We start from the raw sequence: 27,791 nt of genomic DNA on the forward strand, positions 1-27,791 counted from the left end.
TTTTGTTGTGTCGTTTTCTTCCGGACTGCATTAGGCTTTTATGCTCTGAACTTAGGATTCACACTTACGCTTGCACTTGTTCGTCATTACTATGTGTAAAGCTGGTTTTTATTTATTTGTACTACCTTTATTATTATTTTATTAGCTTCCGCACTGTGCACATGGTTACGTCACTTCCACGTGACAGCCAGCATACCCTGATCTCGATCGGGGTGTGTCATGATGTGCTTTTAGGATCCTGAGGTTTTAAATAAAAGAAAATATTTGACTTTAACCTCTCTGTATGGATATGGTTTGATCTTCACACCTGATGTCATGAGCAGGCACACACAAAGTTGGAAGAGGTAGGAAAAAAAAAACAATTCAGATCTTTTCTTTACTGTTGAGTTAGGTTGGAGAACAAGCGCGTGTGGTTTCTAGAGTTGATTTTCTTTCTTTTAAGCCAAACCAACTGCCTTATTTGCTCTCTCTTGCTTAGTTCGAACCGGCTCTCGCCTTTTCACGTTTTGCTCACCGATTGCTCAAGATTCAAACATCTCATATCACACACATGGAATAATGATGGATTTTGTTTCCTCTTTTGAAATTTATCTATGTTAGATTATTGTTTTTCAATTTAAATTTTACTCTTTTCCAACTTAGGGCACTTCACTGAAGAAATGATAGAGATTTTTCTTGAAGTCATTTCGTTGTTTGTTTTTCTTTGGAGGATTGCTGTGATTCGGTTGGTACCATTGAGGTTTGCCCATGTGTCAATGGGCACTGCTCATTTTTGTGAATGTGAAGCAAGCCATTGGTGATGCAATATGTCTAGGCAAGATAGAGATGGTCTTTTAAAGTTAAAGATGGTCCACTTTTTGCAAAATATTTTTTAGCAAAATGGTTAACTGGCTAAAACCCATTAGTGACCTCTTGATCAACTTGCACATATTGCTATCTGGGCACCAAACATCAGTGGCGGATCCAGAAAATAATATTAGGAGGGTCAGTACAAATTTTTTTACCATAAATAGTATGCATATCGCTATTTCATCGAATTTTGGTTGGCCTGAAGTTATTTGGAAAGGCACACATATGTTAATACTTCATTTGCGAGGGTAACTAACATGTTCCAAGGCTGCTCCCATATGAATGCTTAACAAAAAAACACACTTATCTTGAACACACTAACAATGTTTGATATCATTGTATCCCATTAATATATTTGTCCAAAAATGATGATGCTTTGTTATTTACTAAGATCACCATTTATTAACTCTTCTTTTAGACATTTTATCAAACAGTTGGAGGGCAGGTATGAAGCCATCTCTAATATTCAAAGGGCAGTACTCAAGGTATCTATGGACATTCAATGAAGTTCGGAAGGTCAGCACCAAAGGTATTCATAGACGTTCACCAAAGTTCGGGGCTAATAGGTGAAGCTACGTAGAAGAGCTTTTCTATACCCACTGCTTGATGCGGGATTTGGCTTTTCTTGGTAATAAAACGTGAGATCTTGGATTCTATTACAAAGAAAGCAGGTCAAGTTTTAGAGTGCAATTTATCCCTTTTTTTTTTTTTTTTCTTTTTTTGTGTGTGAATTATCCTGGTTTAAACATGAATTATATTATTGATTTTGTAATTTTATTTTATAATGTTTTGTTGTATTTTATATAGGGAGAATTTTAGAGTGAATTACAGGAAGAGCTTCCTAACAACATATATGTTGCTGATGTGAGTCAATTTCAAATTCTCCAATTCTCAGATTTTTTTTTTTCCTTAATTCTGTTGATGTTGAATCTCAAATTTTATTGTTCACTGTGACTTCCCCGTGCAAAAGTAAAATGTTAAAATTAAATATTTTATTTTTAAAAGAAATTGTGATCCGACATATTTTACATTTTGGCTAGAATTCTAAAAAGTGGTAACATGAGTTAGGGTCATAGTAAATACGATGTGTGCATGTTTAACTCCCCTTTTTTTTTTTTTCGCACCCGTTCCTCCTGTTATGTATGCCCAAAAGTATGGGAGGTTACAGGGCTGGTCAATGCGGAGAAGGGTTCCTGGTTCGAACTTTGAACTCTCTCGTTGTTGAACCACATGCTGGGGGCAAAAAAAAAAAAAGAATAATTTGTTGGGTGTAAGTAGAGTATAAGGTGTTATAATGGGTGTGAACAATAACTAGATCTATAATGTTAAACTTCTGATACTTCTGGTCATAAGTTTTCTTAAATAATTGGTCCTGACAATTTATTACTTGGAATTGTACCTTTGTTTTTTTTGTGTTACCTTAATTTATGTACAAAACATACAACTTTTGTGATCTGAAAAGTTTAAGTTCGTCTTGTAAATTGTACTGCCTCTTTATGCCAACTGAATTGAATTTAGATGAAAACCAAGTAGTTGTGTCATATTCATGCAGTTACACCTGATGCATTCAGTTCCCGTCGCAACATTCCGACGTATTTTCTAGATAATACTAAGATTATGGTAAAATATAAAGTAACATATCGACTCATCAATACATAAGCCCTAAATTAACAAGTTTACATCTTTAGCCAAAGCAGCTATCCTAGAATGATAAGTCTGCATGATGGTAAAAATACGACCCGGCTCTTCTAAAGCTATATTGCTGTTGGCTAGTTGGGCTTCAGACTCCTCCACTTCGTGGTTTACTTTCTTGACTTCCTCCATCTTCTTGTATAGCTTGCTCGAGAGAGTCATCTGCTCAGCTTTCAAAGCAGAAAGTTGTTCCTCCAGTTTTTGGATCTCAGCAACTACCACTATTATCCGATCCTCCATGGACGAGCCCTCCTCCACCAGCTGTTGCAGAGTAGTGGAGGTCTGAGTGTGCTTCTCCTTGTAGCACCTCACCCTGTTGGCTTGCCTCTCGGCCTTAAGATGTTGATCCCTCAAGGCCGTTAGATTTTCAAAGAAGGAAAGGAAGGACTCATATTGCACCTTAGTCATTTGGTGGGCTTGGTATAATTTAGTGAGAGCTATCTCAGCATCTTGAAGAGCCTTAAGGCTAAAGAAGGCAGAAAAGTCCCTCTGCATCCATTCTCTGAAGATCCTGCGCTGATCTTGAAGATGTTGAGGCTCAGAATGGCGCCTTGTGGATCTCAGCTTCGTTACAATTTGCCCAAACTCTTTAACTAGTTCAGGCAAAGGGGTCGTGGCTGAAAGAGAAGCCAAAGGAGAAGGCATCACACCAGGACCATCAAAAGCAGGAGTAGCAGGGGTAGCATGGGCAACATCAGCATGAATAACAGGAAAGGATTCAGCAGCTGCAACCTTTAGAGGCCAAGGGATTGGAATCCCTATAACTCCAGAAGCTTGAGGAAGTCGAGGAGACCTGCCCAAGCCCTCACTGGTGGCCTATTAAAACGCAGAGAAGACAAATTAATGGAGCAATCTTGACCTGAATTAGGAAAAAGACAAGATTGCGAGTATGTTTGTACCTGAGAAGGGCCTTGTGCTTTGGGAGGAGGATATGTTGCTGCAGCTGGTCTAGCTTGGGGCCTTCCCTCGGGCTCAGAATCAGAAGATTCTAATTCTTGAAAAGAAGATCTGGCCCGATGAAGAGCCATGGTCTCTGCTTCTGTCTCATATTCACCATTAGAATCCATGTGAAAATCAGTCAGCTAGCTGCTTTTCTAGGTGTTTGGATCTGTCATAGGCATATAAAATATATAGCTTGATCATTTACAGGTTTCTTGTAGGCTTGGTCGATCTACAAAAATCGAGAATGTTCTTTAGTTTGTCTAACATCCTAACCTTTATATCTTGCTTAATTTCTGTCTTTGCATTTCTTTAAAACAAGGCAAGCACAGAATCTTAGCTAGCTGATGCCTTTCTAACTTTTTTTTTTGTTAGATTTTTTAAATAATTCAAATTACAAATCATTTTACCTCCTAAAAATTATCGTTGTTAATAGCTATATAGCCGTTTCTTGTATTTGTCTATCTTTTGTTTGTTTTAATTTGCAATATATACGGGGGATTGTAGGAAACATGTTATGCAAATTAAAATATTTTTATCCCACAATAATTAGGATTATTAAATTGGTTATTTGCAAACCGTTAAATGGGTTTAATTTACATTATTTTCAGTTTTGGTTGGTTACCATATCAATCTTATTATTGCTGCCTTTTTATGCTTTTACTCTTGATTTATGATAAGAAATTTATCGTTCCGTTTTGTTTTGAGCAATTAAGTTACCTAATTTTTAATATATATTACTAGCTATATAATTATAATATTTAGTTTTACGAAAATATGTTACAAAGGAATGACATATATAGCGCGGGCATTTTATGGTACATAGTAGTTTTCCAAAATTTCATATGACCTTTCCTTAATTCCTTGAAGTGTTGATCATTTACAGGTTTCTTGTAGGCTTGGTCGATCTACAAAAATCGAGAATGTTCTTTACTTTGTCTAACATCCTAACCTTTATATCTTGCTTAATTTCTGTCTTTGCATTTCTTTAAAAAAAGGCATGCACAGAATCTTAGCTAGCTGATGCCTTTCTAACTTTTTTGTAGTTCAATAGAAGTGTGTTCAGCTTCAAGGGAGTTGACAATTGGATTGATCATTATTTCCAATGAGTACGTATTTGCAATCCTAAGAATGTATGTCCGTTAAATACAGGCTCTGTTTCTAAACTTCCTCCTTAAGACTTTTTTGGTATTACAAGACTCTGGCTGCAAAGGTATATGCTCTCAAACGCTAGCTACAAACCCCTTGCTCTCCTTGGTAATACATAGATGAAACGATAGTTGCGGTTTGATACAACAAATAATCAGTGTGGGTACAAATGGAGTCAACACCACCAAGTGATGCATAGCATAGTGGAGCCAAAGAAATAGCTAATTCTATTTTTAAACTTTCCCCTTGGTTCTAAATTCTCATAAAATTATTTGAACAAGATAAAAATATTGTTTTTATTTCACAACAAATGGGCAAATACCACTACAAGAAAAATGAGCAACAGTTACCAAGATTAGTAGTTGTTTGATTGTTTTTGGTGGCGTAAAAATGATGTTATTAATGAAAGATATATGGCAAAAGCTAAAAAGTACCTAATAGCACACCATAATAGTGACTAATGCTTTTTTTTTTTTCCGGTAAAATCCGAAAGTCAATCCAACTCTAGCATTGTTATCATAAGAAGTGACAATGAGGTTGCTTTATTTATAAAAAAAATTTACAATCAGTCAATGAGGACATAAAGCCTAACCTGGCCATGGTAGCAACCATAACAAAACAAACCCTCCAATAACTAATATAAGATATAATAAGACCAACAAAAAATAATTTATCTAAAATGATAGTATGGAAACCTTACATAATCACAATGATAATATGACAATATGAAATCAAAAGGAGAATCTCACCAAACAAGACCAGTAAAATATACTTTTTTTACCATTGACTACCTTTTTCTTGTAGGTTACACATTATTATCCCGACAACATCAGCCAAAACCAATTAGTCTTTATTGGTTCTTTTTGTTTTGGTTAATACCCATATCTAGTTCATGGTTTCATTTATTTTTATTTTATTTTTATCACGAAGACAATTTTTATTACAATAAAAACTAGTACAAGGCCCAAAAAAGATGGGGCAAACAACTACAGGAAAAGTAAAAGGCCCAAACAAAATGATAGTAGCAACCCAAGATATAATGGGAGGCCCACACAAGTTTAGGTTTGAAGGCAACAGAAAATAGACAATAAAAAAACACTAATCTCCTGCAGCAAAGACCACATTGCTGCCGCCGTCACATCCTCGGAGGAAGCCAAACTCTAAACTGAGAAAGTAGACACCAGATCCAAGTCCCCTTCACAAACCCCTGCAAATATAGACAAACAAAGTAACATATGGGAAGAAGGTGAGGCTAAGGGGTATGTAAAATACCCAACACTTGGCCTCGATGGAGATCCAACATACTGGTTGGGGGAAGGGAAGGGGGAGAGAGGGAAGTGGATCTAATATCCAATTTCTGATTAGAGCCCGCCGATCCAAACACATGGTGGGATGGGGATGAAGTATCACAACTAGGGAGGAGGAAGGAAGGGAAATAAAAGACAGAAACTATAAAAGTAAGCGAAAAAACGCTGAATAAGAGGCAAGAAGCCCGGATGGTTGAGACTCGGCTCAAGTGAGATTATTGTTTCACATTTTGGTGGAGCAGTTCTTTGCCTCTATTTGCTTAGTTTTTCGTTTTACCATTTAACAAAACTTCTTTCTACATATTTTAATCTTCATTATTTATTTTTCAACTTAGACCACATCTCCAACTCTTGAGTTAAAACTTAAAAATTTTAACCCAAAAAATTGAGGTATTAACCCTGAAACAATTTTCTCATCCAACCCTTCTGGGTTGAATTTTTAGCCGGTGATTATTAAAGAATCAATTTAGGATAATTTTTTTTCTTAAAGTAAATTTAAAAATAAAAAAAAAAGAAATTTGTACACTATCCTAATTAAATTTTATGAACATTTTAATGTAAAAATATTTAGATTCCAATAAATATTGAAAAATCACTAAACCGATACCATGAGTCTCGTGAAACTCTATGGAAGAATATGAAACACATAAAATAAAAAAAATAATCACTTTAGCAGTTGGATTTAAATTTGGACCATTATATCTTTCTTTTTTTTACTGTTGGATTTGATCATATTAGATCCTAACTGTTGAATTCAATGAATTTATAAATATTAAACTAAAAAAAATACACATATAATGGTGGGCTACCCCCACTAACCGGGGGAAATTCTAGGCTAAATTTGCCTCATAAAAGAGTTTTGGGTTAAAACTCATATTTGCCCCAAGGGTTGGAGTAAGTTGGGGTCAGTTTATAACCTAAAATTTGAGTTTTACTTCAAGAATTGGAGATGGTCTTAGGCTTCACTATTTCGCCCCGACAATGACTACCTTAAGTACCACTCTTGATTTATCTTTTTAATTCATATACATTAACATTGTGCGTGGTTTATGTACTTGGTTAATACTTTTTTCAGTTAATTAATATGGTGTTATAAAATATAATTAATTAAAATTTTCGACTGTACTTGCTATAAAGGCATTCTGGGAGCCTGTTCTGCTTTGTAACCTTTATTATATATTGAAATTGAATAATTACAAATTAAGATACAATTGAAACAGAAAAACTAAAGAGACCAAGTAAATTAAGTGAAATGACCAGGTAATAGAAATGTAATATGGTCTGAAAATTAAAAATGTTTTGCTAAAATTGTTGATCAATTTTGAACTGTAAGAGTAGCTAGCTAGCTGACTTTGGATATCTACATACTACATAAACTCCCAGAGCCATGACCAGAACAACCACCACCACCACCACCATCACAGCCGTCTTCTTGCTCAGCCTTGGCTTCAAAACTTTGCTTCTTAAACCAACTACGTAGTCATTAACTGACGCCCACGTAGCATTCACTCCGCCGTGCTGAGCTTCTTTTGGAATGGTTATGGAAAGAATTCCACGGGAAAACTTAGCGCGGATACCGTTCGTAGCACAATGTTTAGAAATTTTGATCTCTTTACAGAAGCGGCTGGGTATAGCAGATGTAGTTTCTCCAACCCTAGGTTGCTTTCCGCTAATGGTTAGGATGCCCCAATTGTTGATTTGAACTCTAATATCTTGTCTTTTGAAACCTACATGCACGCATCAACAAGTAGAACAACGAGTACGGAAGAGAAGATGAAACGTAAGTCGGTCTTTTGCCAAACTTATGCTGTTAGGCAATTGTCTCATGTACAAGAGAATATATTTAGACAGTAAATCTAGATTACACATTTAGCAAAAATTCTAAAGAACAACAATGTATAGCATACATTACTAGCTAGAGAGATGTGCGCTAAGAAATACATCACTTCACTGAAGAAATGATAGAGATTTTTCTTGAAGTCATTTCATTGTTTGTTTTTCTTTAGAGGATTGTTGTGATTCGGTTGGTACCGTTGAGGTTTGCCCATGTGTCAATGGGCACTGCTCATTTTTGTGAATGTGAAGCAAGCCATTGGTGATGCAATATGTCTAGGCAAGATAGAGATGGTCCTTTAAAGTTAAAGATGGTCCACTTTTTGCAAAATATTTTTTAGCAAAATGGTTAACTGGCTAAAACCCATTAGTGAACTCTTGATCAACTTGCACAGATTGCTATTTGGGCACCAAACATCAGTGGCGGATCCAGAAAATAATATTAGGGGGTCAGTACAAATTTTTTTACCAGAAATAGTATGCATCTCGCTATTTCATCGAGCTTTGGTTGGCCTGAAATCATTTGGAAAGGCACACATATGTTAATACTTCATTTGCGAGGGTAACTAACATGTTCCAAGGCTGCTCCCATATGAATGCTTAATAAAAAAACACACTTATCTTGAACACACTAACAATGTTTGATATCATTGTATCCCATTAATATGTTTATCCAAAAATGATGATGCTTTGTTATTTACTAAGATCACCATTTATTAACTCTTCTTTTAGACATTTTATCAAACAGTTGGAAGGGCAGGTATGAAGCGATCTCTAATCTTCAAAGGGTAATACTCAAGGTATCTATGGACATTCACCGAAGTTTGGAAAGTCAGCACCAAAGGTATTCATAGACGTTCACCGAAGTTCGGGGCTAATAGGTGAAGCTACGTAGAAGAGCTTTTCTATACCCACTGCTTGATGCGGGATTTGGCTTTTCTTGGTAATAAAACGTGAGATCTTGGATTCTATTACAAAGAAAGCAGGTCAAGTTTTAGAGTGCAATTTACCACCCCCCCTTCTTTTCTTTTTTTTTTTGTGTGAATTATCCTGGTTTAAAAATGAATTATATTATTGATTTTGTAATTTTATTTTATAATGTTTTGTTGTATTTTATATAGGGAGGATTTCAGAGTGAATTACAGGAAGAGCTTCCTAACAACATATATGTTGCTGATGTGAGTCAATTTCAAATTCTCCAATTCTCAGATTTTTATTTTTTTTCTTAATTCTGTTGATGTTGAATCTCAAATTTTATTGTTCACTGTGACTTCCCCGTGCAAAAGTAAAATGTTAAAATTAAATATTTTATTTTTAAAAGAAATTATGATTCGACATATTTTACATTTTGGCTAGAATTCTAAAAAGTGGTAACATGAGTTAGGGTCATAGTGAATACGATGTGTGCATGTTTAACTCCCTTTTTTTTTTCGCACCCGGTCCTATTATGTATGCCCAAAAGTATGGGAAGTTACAGGGCTGGTCAATGCGGAGAAGGGTTCCTGGTTCGAACTTTGAACTCTCCCGTTGTTGAACCACATGTTGGGGGCCAAAAAAAAAAAAAAAAAAAAAAGAGAATAATTTGTTGGGTGTAAGTAGAGTTTAAGGTGTTATAATGGGTGTGAACAATAACTAGATCTATAATGTTAAACTTATGATACTTCTGGTCATAAGTTTTCTTAAATAATTGGTCCTGACAATTTATTACTTGGAATTGTACCTTTGTTTTTTTTGTGTTACCTTAATTTATGTGCAAAACATACAACTTTTGTGATCTGAAATGTTTAAGTTCGTCTTGTAAATTGTACTGCCTCTTTATGTTAGCTGAATTGAATTTATATGAAAACCAAGTAGCTGTGTCTTATTCATGCAGTTACACATGATGCATTCAGTTCCCGTCGCAACATTCCGGCGTATTTTCTAGATGATACTAAGATTATGGTAAAATATAAAGTAACATATCGACTCATCAGTACATAAGCCCTAAATTAACAAGTTTACATCTTTAGCCAAGGCAGCTATCCTAGAATGATAAGTCTGCATGATGGTAAAAATACGATCCGGCTCTTCTAAAGCTATATTGTTGTTGGCTAGTTGGGCTTCAGACTCCTCCACTTCGTGGTTTACTTTCTTGACTTCCTCCATCTTCTTGTATAGCTTGCTCGAGAGAGTCATCTGCTCAGCTTTCAGAGCAGAAAGTTGTTCCTCCAGTTTTTGGATCTCAGCAACTACCACTATTATCCGATCCTCCATGGACGAGCCCTCCTCCACCAGCTGTTGCAGAGTAGTGGAGGTCCGAGTATGCTTCTCCTTGTAGCACCTCACCCTGTTGGCTTGCCTCTCGGCCTTAAGATGTTGATCCCTCAAGGCCCTTAGATTTTCAAAGAAGGAAAGGAAGGACTCATATTGCACCTTAGTCATTTGGTGGGCTTGGTATAATTTAGTGAGAGCTATCTCAGCATCTTGAAGAGCCTTAAGGCTAAAGAAGGCAGAAAAGTCCCTCTGCATCCATTCTCTGAAGATCTTGCGCTGATCTTGAAGATGTTGAGGCTCAGAATGGCGCCTTGTGGATCTCAGCTTCGTTACAATTTGCCCAAACTCTCTAACTAGTTCAGGCAAAGAGGCCGTGGCTGAAAGAGAAGCCGAAGGAGAAGGCATCACGCCAGGACCATCAAAAGCAGGAGCAGCAGGGGCAGCTTGGGCAACATCAGCAGGAATAACAGGAAAGGATTCAGCAACTGCAACCTTTTGAGGCCAAGGGATTGGAATCCCTAAAGCTCCAGAAGCTTGAGGAAGTCGAGGAGACCTGCCCAAGCCATCACTGGTGGCCTATTAAAACGCAGAGAAGACAAATTATTGGAGCAATCTTGACCCGAATTAAGAAAAAGACAAGATTGCGAATATGTTTGTACCTGAGAAAGGCCTTGTGCTTTGGGAGGATGATATGTTGCTGCAGCTGGTCTAGCTTGGGGCCTCCTCTCGGGCTTAGAATCAGAAGATTCTAATTCTTCAAAAGAAGATCTTGCCCGACGAAACGCCATGGTCTCTGCTTCTGTCTCATATTCACTATTAGAATCCATGTGAAAATCAGTCAGCTAGCTGCTTTTCTAGGTGTTCGGATCTGTCATAGGCATATAAAATATATAGCTTGATCATTTACAGGTTTCTTGTAGGCTTGGTCGATCTACAGAAATCGAGAATGTTCTTTAGTTTGTCTAACATCCTAACCTTTATATCTTGCTCAGTTTCTGTCTTTGCATTTCTTTAAAACAAGGCATGCACAGAATCTTAGCTAGCTGATGCCTTTCTAACTTTTTTTTTGTTAGATTTTTTAAATAATTCAAATTACAAATCATTTTACCTCCTAAAAATTATGGTTGTTAATAGCTATATAGCCGTTTCTTGTATTTGTCTATCTTTTTTTTTTGGAAGGATGTATTTGTCTATCTTTTGTTTGCTTTTAATTTGCAATATATGTGGGGGATTGTAGGAAACATGTTTTGCAAATTAAAATATTTTTATCCCACAATAATTAGGATTATTAAATTGGTTATTTGCAAACTGTTAAATGGGTTTAATTTACATTATTTTCAGTTTTGGTTGGTTACCATATCAATCTTATTATTGCTACCTTTTTCTGCTTTTACTCTTGATTTATGATAAGAAATTTATCGTTCCGTTTTGTTTTGAACAATTAAGTTACCTAATTTTTAATATATATTAATAGCCATATAATTATAATATTTAGTTTTATGAAAATATGTTACAAAGGAATGATATATATATAGCGCGGGCATTTTAATGTACAGAGTAGTTTTTCAAAATTTCATATGACCTTTCCTTATTCCTTGAAGTGTTGATCATTTACAGGTTTCTTGTAGGTTTGGTCGATCTACAAAAATCGAGAATGTTCTTTACTTTGTCTAACATCCTAACCTTTATATCTTGCTTAATTTCTGTCTTTGCATTTCTTTAAAAAAAGGCATGCACAGAATCTTAGCTAGCTGATGCCTTTCTAACTTTTTTGTAGTTCAATAGAAGTGTATTCAGCTTCAAGGGAGTTGACAATTGGATCGATCATTATTTCCAATGTGTACGTATTTGCAATCCTAAGAATGTATGTTCGTTAAATACAGGCTCTGTTTCTAAACTTCCTCCTTAAGACTTTTTTTGGTATAACAACTCTGGCTGCAAAGGTATATGCTCTCAAACGCTAGCTACAAGCCCCTTGCTCTCCTTGGTAATACATAGATGAAACGATAGTTGCGGTTTGTTACAACAAATAATCAGTGTGGGTACAAATGGAGTCAACACCACCAAGTGATGCATAGCATAGTGGAGCCAAAGAAATAGCTAATTCTATTTTTATACTTTCCCCTTGGTTCTAAATTCTCATAAAATTATTTGAACAAGATAAAAATATTGTTTTTATTTCACAACAAAGGGGCAAATACCACTACAAGAAAAATGAGCAACAGTTACCAAGATTAGTAGTTGTTTGATTGTTTTTGGTGGCGTAAAAATGATGTTATTAATGAAAGATATATGGCAAAAGCTAAAAAGTACCTAATAGCACACCATAATAGTGACTAATGCATTTTTTTTCCGGGTAAAATCCTAAAGTCAATTTAACTCTAGCATTGCTATCATAAGAAGTGACAATGAAGTTGCTTTATTTATAAAAAAAAAATTACAATCAGTCAAGAAGGACATAAAGCCTAACATGACCATGGTAGCAACCATAACAAAACAAACCCTTGAATAACTAATATAAGATATAATAAGACCAACAAAAAATAATTTATCTAAAATGATAGTATGGAAACCTTACATAATCACGATGATAATATGAAATCAAAAGGAGAATCTCACCAAACAAGACCAGTGAAATATACTTTTTTTACCATTGACTACCTTACTTTTTTTACCATTGACTACCTTTTTCTCGTTGGTAACACATTATTATCCCGACAACATTAACCAAAACCAATTAGTCTTTATTGGTTCTTTTTGTTTTGGTTAATACCCATATCTGGTTCATGGTTTCATTTATTTTTATTTTATTTTTATCACGAAGACAATTTTCATTACAATAAAAACTAGTACAGGGCCCAAAAAAGACTGGGCAAATAACTACATGAAAAGTAAAAGGCCCAAACAATATGATAACAGCAACCCAAGATATAATGGGAGGCCCACACAAGTTTAGGCCTGAAGGCAACAGAAAACAGACAATAAAAAAACACTAATCTCCTGCAGCAAAGACCACATTGTCGCCACAGTCACATCCTCGGAGGAAGCCAAACTCCGAACTGAGAAAGTAGACACTAGATCCAAGTCCCCTTCATAAACCCCTGCAAATATATATAAACAAAGTAACATATGGGAAGAAGGTGAGGCTAAGGGGTATGTAAAATACCCAACACTTGGCCTCAATGGAGATCCAACATACTGGTTGGGGGAAGGGAAGTGAGAGAGAGGGAAGTGGATCTAATATCCAATTTTTTATTAGAGCCCGCCGATCCAAACACATGGTGGGATGGGGATGAAGTATCACAACTAGAGAGGAGGAAGGAAATGAAATAAAAGACATAAAGCTATAAAAGCAGGCGAAAAAACGCTGAATAAGAGGCAAGAAGCCCGGATAGTTAAGACTTGGCTCAAGTGAGATTATTCTTTCACATTTTGGTGGAGCAGTGCTTTGCCTCTATTTGCTTAGTTTTTCGTTTTACCATTTAACAAAACTTCTTTCTACATATTTTAATCTTCATTATTTATATTTCACACTTAGACCACATCTTCAACTCTTGAGTTAAAACTTAAAAATTTTAACCCAAAAAACTGAGGTATTAACCCTGAAACAATTTTCTCATCCAACCCTTCTGGGTTGAATTTTTAACCCGAGATTATTAAAGAATCAATTTAGGATAATTTTTTTTTTCTTAAAGTAAATTAAAAAAAAAAAAGAAATTTGTACACTATCCTAATTAAATTTTATGAACATTTTAATGTAAAAATATTTAGATTTCAATAAATATTGAAAAATCACTAAACCGATACCATGAGACTCGTGAAACTCTATGGAAGAATATGAAACACATAAAAAAAAATTTTAATCACTTCAGCCGTTGGATTTAAATTTGGACCGTTATATCTTTCTTTTTTTTACCGTTGGATTTGATCATATTAGATCTTAGCTGTTGAATTCAATGAATTTATAAATATTAAACTAAAAAAAATACACATATAATGGTGGGCTACCCCCACTAACCAGAGGAAATTCTAGGCTAAATTTGCCTCACAAAAGAGTTTTGGGTTAAAACTCATATTTGCCCCAAGGGTTGGAGCAAGTTGGGGTAAGTTTATAACCTAAAATTTGAGTTTTCCTTTAAGGGTTGGAGGTGGTCTTGGGCCTCACTATTTCGCCCCGACAATGACTACCTTAAGTGCCACTCTTGATTTATCTCTTTAATTCATATACATTAACATTGTGCGTGGTTTATGTATTTGGTTAATACTTTATTCAGTTAATTAATATGGTGTTATAAAATATAATTAATTAAAATTTTCAACTGTACTTGCTATAAAGGCATTCTGGGAGCTTGTTCTGCTTTGTAACCTTTATTATATATTGAAATTGAATAATTACAAATTAAGATACAATTGAAACAGAAAAACTAAAGAGACCAAGTAAATTAAGTGAAATGACCAGGTAATAGAAATGTAATATGGTCTGAAAATTAAAAATGTTTTGCTAAAATTGTTGATCAATTTTGAACTGTAAGAGTAGCTAACTAGCTGACTTTGGATATCTACATACTACATAAACTCCCAGAGCCATGACCAGAACAACCACCACCACCATCACAGCCGTCTTCTTGCTCAGCCTTGGCTTCAAAACTTTGCTTCTTAAACCAACTACGTAGTCATTAACTGACGCCCACGCAGCATTCACTCCGCCGTGCTGAGCTTCTTTTGGAATGGTTATGGAAAGAATTCCACGGGAAAACTTAGCGCGGATACCGTTCGCAGTACAATGTTTAGAAATTTTGATCTCTTTACAGAAGCGGCTGGGTATAGCAGATGTAGTTTCTTCAACCCTAGGTTGCTTTCCGCTAATGGTTAGGATGCCCCAATTGTTGATTTGAACTCTAATATCTTGTCTTTTGAAACCTACATGCATGCATCAACAAGTAGAACAACGAGTACGGAAGAGAAGATGAAACGTAAGTCGATCTTTTGCCAAACTTATGCTGTTAGGCAATTGTCTCTTGTACAAGAGAATATATTTAGACAGTAAATCTAGATTACACATTTAGCAAAAATTCTAAAGAACAACAATGTATAGCATACATTACTAGCTAGAGAGATGTGCGCTAAGAAATATTTCAGAAAATTTAACAAGTGAATCCGAGTCACTTAAAAGATAATATATACTATACATTGATGTATGATAGAATGACTCGATATTTAGTCATAATCTATTTGATCTAGTAGTACCTGGTAGATGAACTTCAAGAATGTCATATCCTTCCTCCTTGTTCCATTGGCAAAACGGTTCGAAATCCTGATATCTCGTCTCATCCTTCGCCACGGGTTTGGTTTCCATCGTAGAGCAGATGCTTAATTACTTGTTTTTTCTCTTTTCGGTGATTAGTTTCAACACAATGTAATAAGAACATATGAAGGACTCTCTTTCTCTTATTTTTATACATGATGTAAGGGTTGGTGACAAGCTAGCCTAAAAGGTCTCTTCTGGGTTTCCTTCCTAAAGAGAATGATTCGATCTCTTGATTTTTTTTTTTTTTTGTTTCCTTTTCCCAAGTTGAAGTTTTCTTGTTCCTGGATTGAGGTAATAATTTCTTTAACCTGAAGATATTGAGAGATTTTTCAATATGACCGGTATACGGGTGGTACATCACGTGTTACTATATAAATGGTGAGATATGTGTTAAAAATTAATAACATAAAAAATAAAATTTCCCACCACTTACATAAAAACATATGGTGTACCATTCATATTCCTATCACAATAAAAAATTTCTCTAGGATATCAAGCATGTGCTAATACTTCCAGAGCACATCATCAGCTATAGGCTTTATATATAGAGAACTGTGGTAAGGGTTCTTTAGATATCTGCTAGCTGTCGATCACAACTGTATGAACTTTTGGCAACAGGGAAGCAAAGCGTCTAATTGCCATCAACAATCTTCGTTGTATAGTCGTTCATTTTCTCGTCACCATTTAAGAATATAATCAAATTAGAGATCATTAAGTCATTATCAAGTAAATGAACGGTTCTTAATGATTAAGTTAATTTTTTGCAGAAGATACTCCTTAAATTATGATTTAAGAAATTAACTATTTGTGATGTGTGCGATGAAAATTCACTACACAATTGGAACGAGGAAAGGGAGCTAATTAACTTTTTTTTTTTTTAAGGTAAAAAGAGGAAATGATCAGTGGTTCTTTCACGAAATTAAACTCGTTAAAATTATAATCATGATTATCGTAGCGAAATAATTAGATGGACTATACATGCATTGTACAACCAACTTCATTGCATTTTCACCAACAAAGTTTACATCCAAACAAATTGATGAAAATACTCAACCAACGTCCACCCCAAGTGATACCATCCATTCCCTTGGTAACCACCAACTAGTGAGTTAATACTTACAATCCAAATAACATCTGCCAGCAACGAAACATCACTAAAACGAGAACCTGCCAACCTCTTCGTCTTCATCTTCATCTATACCTTCCTCATCTTCAGAAAAAACCTCATCTTCCTCTTCGACTTCATCTTCTTCATCCTCATCCATCATGGCATTACCCCTCTCATCTTTGTCCTTCAAACCAGTGCTCAAGACCACAGTTTCTCCCCTGGATTTCTCCACATCCTTCCTCAACTTCTCCATGTTCTCCTTTCTGTGTTCATCCTCTAATCGTTGCTTCTCTGCCCGTCTCTTGTCCAGATCAGCCCTACACAAACAATAAGAAGTGGCTAATTATGAAAACTAAATCAAATATATACATAATTTTGACCAACATCATAAACATATTCCCACTGTGGCATTGTAGCATAAAGTGAAGGTAGGTTCGTGAAGTTCATGCATTACTTATAGGTTTCCATGTACTCGTCAGCACTTGCTTCAATGGCGTTAAAGAAATCCTTCATTCCAGCACCAGTAACCGCAGACACTCCAACAGACCGCAAGTTCTTATAGAATTCATCCAACACAAGGGAGAGGCTCTGAGCCAAATTTGAAGAGTATGAACTATCTGCACTCACTGCTGCTTGAAATGTCTCAAAATCCTCCATCCACTGCATGAACACAGCAGTTTTCAGAACTAGAACTACAATTCTTCAATATAAATTTTCAATTATTTCCATCAAGCTACTAAAATCGGGGGCATATTCAAATGGTATTCCAACACTTGAATCATAATAAGGTTGAACAGAGCTATTCTACTAGAAAAAATGGCATAATATAATACCGGTGATTGTTTTATGCTCTGCTCCCTGTCACTACTGAGTTTTGCATGACAGACTGCCCCCTAAAAGTATTGTTCCACAATCTATACATTCGTTTAATATTTAAACTCGAATAACTATAAACCACCCGAGTTTGTGACAGATTCTACCACTAGGGCTGAGCAATATATTCCTGAAACCATCTACTGCTTATATAGTGGGCAACTGGCTTAATTTATGGTTTACCCTAATAGCTTGCAGACCCACCATATACAAGCACTTAAACGATGTGAGTATGTCATTAAAGTGCTTATGTATATGTCTAATCAGTCTATGTCTGCATGCTATCTCCTGCCTGCATTCCCACACAACTACAACTGTAAAACATACCTCCAAAGCAAATTGATGTTGAGCAATGTCAATTTTGTTGAATGCCAACACAAGGGGCAGCCTTGTCTTGTAAAGAATACTACAAGCATACAGCATATTGCTCATAAAAGTGACTGGGCTAGCTGAACGAGGCGTATCTACCACATAAGCGATTACAGTGGGAAACGTTGAAGCAAATGCTTCTGTGATGATAGCACCAGAAGCAGACCAAGTGAATATCTCAATCTGACCAGGAGTATCCACAAGAACATAATCAAGCTGATCCGCTCGCTTCTCAATGACTGAGACAACCTGAAATTGAAGATCATGATGACAATTTCATTCTTAATAAATGAGAAAAAAGAATGAAGCAAATAAGACAAAGCATGAGATACAAGAACCACTTAAGAGCTTAGACATATGGATCCAACCAAAATGGCCATGTATTTGGAAACAAATTGAACAAGTAGAACCAGTACTCAGCCCAACGATGCAATACATTATACAAAGTTACTGAATGAAATCACCAAAATTACAATCTGATGTACTATGCATGTGATACAAAACTCTTCCAAATGCCTATGAAGATGGGTTGATAGTTAAAAAAAGGGCGCCATATCCCATTCACGATTCTTTCCAAATGCTCAAGTGAACAAAATGATTTGAGGCAAAGATTCAGAAGCAAGTTTTTACCTCATCAAACTTGGTAGCAAACAAGTTGAGTGAAGTCAAAATCCCACCATTTGGTCCAAGATTGAACTGTTTCATCACCTCCTTGTACCGAACAGTATCCCGAATGTCAATGTTCGCACCAAACGGGAGAGTCATCACAGCTGGGTCGAGATTCATCACGTATCCACGAATGTTGGATTCATGTGTGTGCGAAACCAACCGATGCATAAAGGTTGTCTTACCGCTCCCTAATCGAAACCCACAACACATTCAATCGCTTAATCGAGTAGTCACATAATAACACAATTATTCACCAAACTAGGAACCAAAATGAATAAAGTAAAACAACCTAATTCAATGAAGTTACCTGCCATGCCGATAACGATTACAATAACCGGTTTTCTCTTGAAGTTAGACACTGATGCCTGCCCTGAACCGGATGATGATTCCTCAAATTGTAGTTTCTTCATTGAGTTAGTAAGCTCCTCATCTTCTTTCCCCTCATTCTTCTGAGCAAAATCAAACACACCAAAGCTTAATCAAAATTCAAGCAAAAACTCAATAAAGCTAAGAACTTGACAAACAAAACCCTAGAGCGCGAATGAGAGAAAGTGAGAGAGAGAGAGAGAGAGACAGAGACAGAGAGACAGAGAGAGTACTTTAACGGCGGATGAGTTTTCCGAGTCCATGGGAGCTGGCGTGCCACTTCCTTCCCGCAATTTGATATTGATTTTCTGGGAATCGGAATGAATTTCTATTGGGTGAAGGAGAGTTGCCGGGTTTCTCTGATGGTCGGAAGTAGAGCCGCGACGCTGTGAGCTGCGGCGCAACTGTGGGAGGTTCGGCTGTGGAGTAAAAGTCTTGTAATTTGGGAACTATTTCACCCGTATTTCACGCAAATTCTGAAACCCTATGCATTTTATCATTCTGTACGACGTCGTAGGGGGTCGAAATTATTTGACGGAGTTGCGCAAACGCCCTTCTGAAGTCCCAAGTATTAAAATTTTGATAATTTACCACCCAATAATTTTTGATAATATACCACCCAAACTCATGTTTTACTATGCGTGTATCATTTCATTATTTAAAAAAAAAAAATTAGCTAAAAAATGTATCATCTGAAATGCAAAAATATTTTTTCCAGTTAAGTACATATGGATGACGAACGACAAATCAATTAATAATAAACGTGAGTGGAAGATTTCATGATCGATTTTGCAATGTGCTTAAAACATGAAATGATATATTTTAATATCTAATGTCATTATATAAGTAAAAAGCATTTGAGAAATAAAAATTTTCTTTTCTACATGTATAATAATGATATACGATATACCGCTGTATGCGAATACACAAAGAATATTCTCTTACTAACATCACCTAAGGATTTACCAAAAAATGAAAAGGGAGCGAGGAAAAGAGACACGTAAGGCTTAAAGAGCAAGCCCATGTCAAACGGGGAGAGAGACCTCACCGAACGGAATAGAGCTGATCAGACCATCCACCTCTCGCGCGCGCACGCACGCACGCACGCAAGCCAACGGCATCTCCGTCAACTCTAAGTACAACCACATTTTTCTTCACCCAACTATTGTAATCCCCAAAATGCCCTTCTAGTTTAAAGACTCGGTTATCTCCGCTCGATCTGAAGCGTTTATGCGTTTATGCCTTTGAGGATATTCTCCGTTTCGATTCACAGAACAGAACGCAACAGCAACAGGGTAACAGATTTTTTAAATTCTCTCTCTCTCTCTCCCCACAGAGGAAAACAGGTGATTTATTTTCGTACTATTATTTTCTTGGGTAAATTTTAACGGTTTATTTTGGAATTTTGATGCGATCCAGTTGAGTTGGTGAGTTAATTTCTGAGCTTATTATCTCTGTTTTTGTGATTTATTGTAGTTTCTGGAAAATGGGTATTGATTGTTTTCTGGTATCTCGGTATGTTTTGGAGGTTAGTTGGGTCACGTTTCTGTTCTTGCCATTCTAGTCGTGTTAGTTTCGTGCTCATTTTCTTCTATGAAATCCTTTTTTCTGGTGGTGGGCATGTTTTGGTTTGATTGGTACTGTTCAAATTCATGTGAATTTTCTTTTATTTGAACTTTTATGTGGGTTTTGAAAATTATAACTTGATCCGTACATTTGGGGGAGCCAATTTTGTGTAGAAGTTTGCATTTGGGTCGATTGGGTGTTAAAGTTTGAATTTTGGGTCGATTGGGTGTTAAAGTTTGAATTTTGGGTCGATTGGGTGTTAAAGTTTGCGTTTTGAGTCGAAAATCATTTCTTTCGGTTTGTCATTGGACTATTAGCCAACTGATGAGAAGTAGGTCTCAGTTGTTTTGTCTGAGATCTCAGTTCATAGAAAGAACAAATCTTGTATAGATGGATATTTTATACTGAAAATAGATTAGCAATGTGGTTCATACAGTGATCTTACCATTAATTGCCAATCTGTGAAAAAAAGAATCTACATACCTCGGGGTAGAATTTTACTTTCGTTTCTAGCATTTTTTAAGATGGAATTGGCAGTCATTCAGGTGTAGCTGTATGACAGATAAAAAAAAACCCTTTTTGGCAATCCATGCAATTGGTTTAGTTGTTAATGTTGTTTTAAATTTGTTTCAGTTGGTCGGCGTGAAGGGTATATTGTACTGTCAGAGTAACTGTGAATACAGTCTCTTGTCTATTGAATATCTCTGTTTGTCGGAGAAGCGGAGATTGGGGTCCGTGAGGGGATTGTGTTCAACACAAGGATGTTGATGATGATATAGCTACTTGGATTTCTAGATGTTAGATTGGAAATCAACTGGAACATGGATTAGACAACACCAACTTCAACACCTCCGTCGTTGGTTGGTCATTAACTGGCAGTGACAACATATTAATCGTTACATAGTGCCATTCAGCCTTGCTTTTTAGACTAATGGAAGCCTCGCCTCAAGGACAAAAGCCTGCTCGCAAATTTCTGTTGACTGGAACCCAGAAAGATCTGTGCATTGTTGTGCGTGAAGGATCATTGGCTGATGTGGATTCAGCACTAGGTTTACTGAAGAAGAGTGGTGGTGATATAAATTCAAGAAATATTTTTGGTCTCACTCCTCTTCATATTGCAACATGGAGAAATCACCTTCCCATTGTCAGGACACTTCTTGCAGCTGGTGCTGACCCAGATGCTAGGGTTTGTTGCTTTACCGATCTTTTCGTGACATGAATGCTTTTTATGTTGTTGCTAGTGGTTGTTAAGCTGTTTGTTTTATATGATTAATATTTATTTATTTATTGATTTATCATTACTTCACTCATGCACCTGTAAAAGTTGAAAAATTAAACTTTCCTTTTAAATTATGCCGATTCACTTTGTAGAAGAGGAACGACGATGACAATAAATGAAAGAAAGGGAAAAATCCTTCAAAATAGAAAGGATTAAGTACACTATGGAGTGACCTGTCCTGAAATTTAGGACTGAAGTTGTTGTTAAAGTAACTATCAGCGATAAACTTCCATACAATTCAGTTGTAATGTTATTGCTATATTATATGAAAGTTCTTATTGCATGTACTTTGTAACTTCTGTACAATTCAGTTAATCAGACCTGCAGTTAAGTAAATTTTATAGGAAATAACAAATTATTAGAGAAATAAAGCAACTGAGACCATGGATATAATCTAACTACCATGATATAATCTAGTAAATTGCTAATCTAAACGGACTTGGAAAGAGACTTTATGAAAAGACATGGAGTACTTGGAGCTAACAGAAGACTTTGGCGCAAAACCAAGCACAATGGTGTCCTAGATACAGCTGACCCCACTTAGTGAGATAAGACTGATTGTTGTTTGTAAGTTTTTACCATGTAAAAAAGGCAAAGAAGTAAATACTCGATTTTTAGATAACTACAGTTCAAAAATATTAGCCATTAATTTTTACAATAGGGCCTCATCTGCAAAGCATGTGACAAGTTTGTGAATTTCTTTTTTTTTTTTTTCTTTTTTTTTCTTTTTTTTTTTTTTAATCTTCTATGTTGTGGTGAAGGCTCTAACTTCCAATTATCTCAAACACTTTGATCAGGAAAGTATGATTCATTTATATAACAGAATGAACTGATAGTTTTTGTGATACTTTTGTGTTTTGGTCGGGGTTCATTTGTACTTTTCATTTTATATGGAAACTGGTTTTTATGATTTGCATGGCCATTCATATCATTTATTGCAGGATGGGGAATCTGGATGGAGTAGCCTTCACAGAGCTCTGCATTTTGGTCATCTTGCAGTGGCAAGTATACTTCTCCAGTCTGGTGCTTCTATCACACTAGAGGATTCTAAATTTCGAACACCTATCGATCTCCTATCTGGGCCTGTCATGCAAGCTCTTCAAAATGGAGATAATTCTGGTATCTACCGCTGTGTTTTGCCAAGGTTTCTGAGGATCTTATGTTTTTTCAGACTGATATTACTTGTGCTTAGAGATTAGCTGATTCCTGTTGTTGTCTTCAGTTACTACAGAGGTTTATAGTTGGGGAAGTGGTACAAACTATCAACTTGGAACTGGAAATGCGCACATACAAAAGTTACCATGCAAGGTTGATGTTCTTCGTGGTTCTTTAATCAAATTGGTTTCTGCTGCTAAGTTCCATAGCGTGGCAGTCACTTCTCGAGGAGAAGTCTACACTTGGGGATTTGGAAGAGGAGGACGACTTGGTCACCCTGATTTTGATATACACAGGTATAAACATTTAGGATACTTTTAACCTTGGTTGATTTAGCATTTCCATATAATATCTAAAATTAGGTTCTCAACAGTTCTTAATGTGCTAATTGTTTGGACAATTTTGAATTCTTTAACATAACTAAATTTAAGTGTGTAATACTCCTACCATTATATATCCATGTATGGTATTGGGTACACGAATATGCTTGTCCTCATGGAAAATAAGAAATGATTTGAGTAGGAATGTAGTTTCTATGGCGAAGGAAATTTTCATCTTGAACTTGTAAAAAGACGAAATGCAAGAAAAAAAAGCCCTATATTTCTGTAGGTTTATTCACAGTATGAAGTAGTAGTCGAATTTTGTCACCTTTCACTAAAAAAATGGCTAATCAGTTGAAATCTCCTTGCTTTATCTGGTCATACCTTTTGTGAATCGCCAGTCAGATCCATTTTATTATATGCATTTCAGCGGTCAAGCTGCAGTTATCACACCGCGTCAGGTGACTTTTGGTATAGGGTCCCGTCGGGTGAAGGCAATTGCGGCAGCTAAACATCACACCGTTATTGCTACGGAGGGTGGGGAAGTGTTCACCTGGGGATCCAACAGAGGTAAATCATATGGGGATTTAAACTGCCAACTAAAGGGGTTTGATATTTCAAATTACTTACTAATCATAATAAAAGAAACACAAATTTTGTCTTCTTTAGTCAATGGCTACATTCACAATTCAACTTGTAAGAGAATTGATTTGTTTCCTTTAATGTATTTGGGCATTAATAAATGGTTCATCTGTGATCAATTTATTGCTGAGATTGAGGACTATAGAATATTGATTTATTCACACGGTGTTGTGCAGAGGGTCAGCTTGGCTACACTTCTGTGGATACCCAACCTACTCCTCGTAGAGTGAATTATCTTAGGTCAAAAATTGTTGAAGTTGCTGCAGCCAACAAGCACACTGCTGTTGTTTCCGATGCCGGTGAAGTTTTCACATGGGGCTGCAATAGGGAGGGTCAGTTAGGCTATGGTACATCCAACTCTGCATCAAACTACACTCCAAGATTAGTTGAATCCTTGAAAGGCAAGGTTTTTAAGGGGGTTGCAGCAGCAAAATATCACACAATTGTTTTGGGAGTTGATGGGGAGGTAAATTTAACCTGATTGAAAATTGCATTTTCTTCTCAAACATTAGAACTATCTCTGGTATTCAGTTCCGATACATTTAGATACTATGCTTTTATCTGGGATCTTGTGAAAACTTTCCTCCATCTGCTTTATTTGAGCCTAATCATGTATGTATTTATGTGCCAGGTATACACTTGGGGTTATCGAATTGTTACGCCAAAACGTGTTGTAATTGCTAGAAACTTGAAAAAGAGTGGAACTGCCACTTTGAAGTTTCATCGCAAAGAACGGCTTCATGTGGTCTCTATAGCTGCAGGGATGGTACATAGCACAGCCCTGACAGATGATGGCGCATTATTTTATTGGGTGTCATCAGATACGGACTTCAGATGCCAGCAGGTTTTACTTTAGTAAACTAGTGATGTTGTCGATTGTCTTATCCTTTGGGCGATGCATGTCAAAGCACTAATCTCCTCTGTGTTCTTTTGTTTGTATAGCTGTATTCATTGGGTGGAAGAAGTATGGTGAACATATCTGCAGGGAAATACTGGACTGCTGCAGTTACGGCTACAGGTGATGTTTACATGTGGGATGGGAAGAAAGGTAAGGATAAGCCACCGGTTGCAACTCGGTTACATGGTACAAAGCGGGCTAGTTCAGTTTCTGTAGGCGAAACACACTTGTTGATTATTGGCTCCCTTTATCACCCTGCCTTTACTTCCAATAACCCTCAGAAGCAGAAGTCAAATGTCAAAGATGAGCTAGAAGAGCTTGATGAAGATCTTATGTTCAATGACATGGAGTCTGATAATCTTTTACCTACTATCCAAAATGATGATGCTGGGATAAAGGCCATACCAAGCTTAAAAAGTCTTTGTGAAAAAGTGGCTGCAGATAATCTAGTGGAGCCACGAAATACTATTCAACTGCTTGAAATTGCCGATTCACTTGTGGCGGATGATTTGCGGAAGTACTGTGAGGTATTCTTTGACTGCTCAATATATGAAGGAAAAGTTATGAAACTTATAATCTGTCTCAAATTGTACCCGATTTGAATCTCTCCCTCCCTGTGTGTCTCTGTGTGTGTGGTTGGGTGGACGTATTACTGATAGCTAAAATTATCAGATAGGTCTTGTGTTGCCTAAAATTTGTCCAAAAAACATTTGATATTTGGGCTGCACCATTGCCTTATGCTTCTGGTTTTGCAACTTGTGAGGAAATTTATTGTAGCTTTCTGTTTTACATGTTATTGAAACTGTTCTTTTTTTTAATCGCAGGAAATTGCCATACGCAACCTTGACTATATTTTTACGGTATCATCACAAGCTATTGCTAGTGCTTCACCATATGTTCTGGCTAACCTTGAAAATGTATTGGACCTTAGGTCATCTGAACCATGGAGTTACCGTCGTCTCCCAACTCCTACAGCTACTTTGCCTGCTATTATTTGTACTGAAGAGGAAGATAGTGAGACTGAGTTTCAAAGGACACGCAATGGCCATACAGAGCAATCCGTATGGAAAAGTAAATTCCATCAAAGGACAGAATCCTTTCTTCAACCCAAAGATGACTCAAATATTGAAAAGCAAGTTCGAGCCTTGTGGAAAAAGCTGCAGCAGATCGAGATGCTTGAAGCAAAACAGTCTAGGGGGCAAGTTCTTGATAACCAGCAAATTGCAAAGCTTGAAACAAGGTCATCTTTAGAGAGCTCGCTGGCGGAGCTTGGTGTTCCAGTTGAGGCACCACTGTTGAGGGCACCATCATCAGGTTTGGTAGATGGAAAAGGGAACAAAAAGGTTGAGCCATCAAAAAAACAGAGGAGAAGGAACAAAAAGTTGGCAACACAAGTGGATATGGGGTCGTGTTTTTTAGGAAATGAAGTAGAACCAGACCATGAAAATGGTTTTTCGAATATCGAAATCTCTCAAACCTCAAAGAATATGGTGAGCTTGTCAATTTCTTGAATTAATTTGCTTATCGAGATTGAGTAAATTATGGTTATTGTCTACAAATCTATTTATCAGCTCATGTTGAGATGATTTGTTTTTTCTTTTGAGATGTTTGAAACTTCAAATGGGCTAGGGAATCTTTTCAGTTTATTGATAATAAGGATTCACGGGTTTAACATGTTCATAATTAATCGTTTTCTAGATGGAGGTTTTGAATTTGACCTTTCCCTTTATTACTTCCTATCACTTCACCCCACCTAGATGGGAAAATGTATATAAATTAAACGTCAAGGAGCACACCCTAGCACATTCCTTTAGCTTGATCTTGCAATGCTATTCACTCAATATTAGAACTTGCGTTTCTTAAATATTTGTGATCCTTGCCTTTTTTTTGAATATTTTATACAACTTAGTGCGAACAGAAGTTTTGAATTATGTGTTGAGCATTTCATCTCATTTTCTAAGTTGTTTGAAATTTTACGTGTGATAGGAGGATGTCATGATTGAAGAGATTGCAACAAGCCAAACCAATCAGGAGTCAGCTTTGTGTGTTCAGAAGGACAATTTCAACCTAACAAATAACAAGTGTTCTTCACCAGTAGTTTCCAAGAAGAAGAATAAAAAGGGTGGGCTTTCTATGTTCTTGAGTGGCGCTCTTGATGATGCCCCCAAGTTTGTTGCACCACCTCCACCATCTCCGAAAAGTGAAGGCCCTGCATGGGGTGGGGCTAAATTTTCCAAAGGTTTTGCATCCCTTCGTGAGATTCAGGATGAGCAAGGCAAAACCAAGGAGACTCGGTCAACTAGGAACAAAAATCACGTGGAAGATCCTTCTGATGCGAGAAGCGATGGGAAGATTCGACTGAGTTCGTTTTTACCTTCCAAGCCAATACCATTGGTCTCAGCCCATACTTCACTGGCATCTGATGGAGAAAGAGGTACACCTCCTTGGTCTGCGTCAGGAACTCCTCCCCTTGTTTCCCGGCCATCTCTTAGGGACATCCAAATGCAGCAGGTATATGACTTGCACCTCTTTCTCATATATCATGTTTTCCTGCATATAGCTTACAGAACTCTTACCTGTCTTTTTACGTCTCAAAGCAAGGAAAGCAACACCAGAGTGTTTCCCACAGTCCAAAGACAAAAACCGCCGGATTCTCAGTCACAAGTGGTCAGGGATCGCCACTGGATACTTCCGGAGTGAACCGCTGGTTCAAACCGGAGGTAGATCAACCATCACCAATTCGGTCAATTCAGATCGAGGAAAAGGCTATGAAGGAGCTTAGGCGCTTCTACGACAGTGTTAAGATTGTCAAGAAGCCGATCGTAAATTAGGTAGAAATCTAGGCATCTCCCTGTTCCTTTGATTTACATTTTGGGTTAACACAATGCTGTAAGTTTGACTGTATAGATTTAGCTTTGCACATACATCATCCCTTCAAATCCGTAAAGTAGCAGTTGTTTTCTTCTCATGCTCCCTTGAGACTTTAAATTCAGGGAGTTTTGTTCATAATAAAACTATATAATGTCAATAAATCCGTAAAAGTTTATTTTTCCGATTGGAAAATTTAGTTCAATTTATTTTTTCCGTGATTTTATGTACGGTAGTTTTGCGGTTCGCCCATTTAATATCAGTTTTATTGTTGAAATACTTGTTCATTCTTTCAATTTTTATGTGTTTTTGCAAGGATTTAGAATAATGAAATTGTATTGCTTCCCC

General features: G+C 36.6%; 5 protein-coding genes across 7 annotated transcripts; 1 reads left to right on the top strand and 4 right to left on the bottom strand.

Moving 5' to 3' along the window:
- Positions 1 to 2,362: 2,362 nt before the first annotated feature.
- LOC137711947 (uncharacterized) lies at positions 2,363 to 3,730 on the bottom strand. The gene is made up of 2 exons (XM_068451099.2): positions 3,441 to 3,730; positions 2,363 to 3,357 (listed from the first exon to the last, which is right to left on the bottom strand). Exons 1-2 carry the CDS (start codon positions 3,606 to 3,608, stop codon positions 2,512 to 2,514), a joined length of 1,014 nt encoding a protein of 337 aa, XP_068307200.2. The 5' UTR covers positions 3,609 to 3,730; the 3' UTR covers positions 2,363 to 2,511.
- A 5,975-nt stretch (positions 3,731 to 9,705) lies between these two features.
- Positions 9,706 to 10,975, bottom strand: LOC137711948 (uncharacterized). The gene is made up of 2 exons (XM_068451100.2): positions 10,682 to 10,975; positions 9,706 to 10,598 (listed from the first exon to the last, which is right to left on the bottom strand). The coding sequence occupies exons 1-2, from the start codon at positions 10,847 to 10,849 to the stop codon at positions 9,753 to 9,755; spliced, it is 1,014 nt and encodes a 337-aa protein (XP_068307201.1). The 5' UTR covers positions 10,850 to 10,975; the 3' UTR covers positions 9,706 to 9,752.
- Positions 10,976 to 14,486: 3,511 nt separating this feature from the next.
- LOC137713273 (15.7 kDa heat shock protein, peroxisomal-like) lies at positions 14,487 to 15,422 on the bottom strand. Its single transcript, XM_068452561.2, has 2 exons — positions 15,270 to 15,422; positions 14,487 to 14,942 (listed from the first exon to the last, which is right to left on the bottom strand). The coding sequence occupies exons 1-2, from the start codon at positions 15,376 to 15,378 to the stop codon at positions 14,560 to 14,562; spliced, it is 492 nt and encodes a 163-aa protein (XP_068308662.1). The 5' UTR covers positions 15,379 to 15,422; the 3' UTR covers positions 14,487 to 14,559.
- Positions 15,423 to 16,309: 887 nt separating this feature from the next.
- Positions 16,310 to 19,881, bottom strand: LOC137713210 (GPN-loop GTPase QQT2). Its single transcript, XM_068452487.2, has 6 exons — positions 18,949 to 19,881; positions 18,657 to 18,798; positions 18,311 to 18,537; positions 17,639 to 17,929; positions 16,893 to 17,098; positions 16,310 to 16,755 (listed from the first exon to the last, which is right to left on the bottom strand). The coding sequence occupies exons 1-6, from the start codon at positions 18,976 to 18,978 to the stop codon at positions 16,485 to 16,487; spliced, it is 1,167 nt and encodes a 388-aa protein (XP_068308588.2). The 5' UTR covers positions 18,979 to 19,881; the 3' UTR covers positions 16,310 to 16,484.
- LOC137713194 (uncharacterized) lies at positions 19,756 to 27,648 on the top strand. Of its 3 annotated transcripts, XM_088683982.1 has the most exons (12): positions 19,942 to 20,061; positions 20,192 to 20,243; positions 20,915 to 21,467; positions 22,502 to 22,679; positions 22,783 to 23,011; positions 23,466 to 23,605; positions 23,854 to 24,143; positions 24,309 to 24,521; positions 24,620 to 25,102; positions 25,400 to 26,065; positions 26,562 to 27,086; positions 27,173 to 27,648. In XM_088683982.1, the coding sequence occupies exons 3-12, from the start codon at positions 21,213 to 21,215 to the stop codon at positions 27,404 to 27,406; spliced, it is 3,213 nt and encodes a 1,070-aa protein (XP_088540108.1). In that variant the 5' UTR covers positions 19,942 to 20,061; positions 20,192 to 20,243; positions 20,915 to 21,212; the 3' UTR covers positions 27,407 to 27,648. The 3 variants fall into 3 exon arrangements, with proteins under 3 accessions (XP_068308567.2, XP_088540108.1, XP_088540107.1); XM_068452466.2 differs by lacking the exon at positions 20,192 to 20,243 and having other exon boundaries at positions 19,756 to 20,061; XM_088683981.1 differs by lacking the exon at positions 20,192 to 20,243 and having other exon boundaries at positions 19,997 to 20,142.
- The last annotated feature ends 143 nt before the right edge of the window (positions 27,649 to 27,791 follow it).

Source organism: Pyrus communis, chromosome 14 (genome assembly GCF_041283825.1).
Source record: "Pyrus communis isolate YQ-2024b chromosome 14, ASM4128382v1, whole genome shotgun sequence".
In the NCBI taxonomy this organism is placed as follows: domain Eukaryota; kingdom Viridiplantae; phylum Streptophyta; class Magnoliopsida; order Rosales; family Rosaceae; genus Pyrus; species Pyrus communis.

Bases quoted from the DNA above. Each gene is read 5' to 3' on its own strand.
- LOC137711947 (XM_068451099.2), bottom strand. From the start codon at position 3,608: ATGGATTCTAATGGTGAATATGAGACAGAAGCAGAGACCATGGCTCTT. The intron at 3,358-3,440 runs GTACAAACATAC...GCGTTTTAATAG, and splicing joins AAGCACAAGGCCCTTCTCAG to GCCACCAGTGAGGGCTTGGG.
- LOC137711948 (XM_068451100.2), bottom strand. From the start codon at position 10,849: ATGGATTCTAATAGTGAATATGAGACAGAAGCAGAGACCATGGCGTTT. The intron at 10,599-10,681 runs GTACAAACATAT...GCGTTTTAATAG, and splicing joins AAGCACAAGGCCTTTCTCAG to GCCACCAGTGATGGCTTGGG.
- LOC137713273 (XM_068452561.2), bottom strand. From the start codon at position 15,378: ATGGAAACCAAACCCGTGGCGAAGGATGAGACGAGATATCAGGATTTC. The intron at 14,943-15,269 runs GTACTACTAGAT...GCATGCATGTAG, and splicing joins TCTTGAAGTTCATCTACCAG to GTTTCAAAAGACAAGATATT.
- LOC137713210 (XM_068452487.2), bottom strand. From the start codon at position 18,978: ATGGACTCGGAAAACTCATCCGCCGTTAAA. The intron at 18,799-18,948 runs GTACTCTCTCTG...GATTTTGCTCAG, and splicing joins AAAACTCATCCGCCGTTAAA to AAGAATGAGGGGAAAGAAGA. The intron at 17,099-17,638 runs GTATGTTTTACA...GTGTTCATGCAG, and splicing joins AACATCAATTTGCTTTGGAG to TGGATGGAGGATTTTGAGAC.
- LOC137713194 (XM_068452466.2), top strand. From the start codon at position 21,213: ATGGAAGCCTCGCCTCAAGGACAAAAGCCTGCTCGCAAATTTCTGTTG. The intron at 23,012-23,465 runs GTATAAACATTT...TATGCATTTCAG, and splicing joins CCTGATTTTGATATACACAG to CGGTCAAGCTGCAGTTATCA. The intron at 24,144-24,308 runs GTAAATTTAACC...TTTATGTGCCAG, and splicing joins TTTTGGGAGTTGATGGGGAG to GTATACACTTGGGGTTATCG.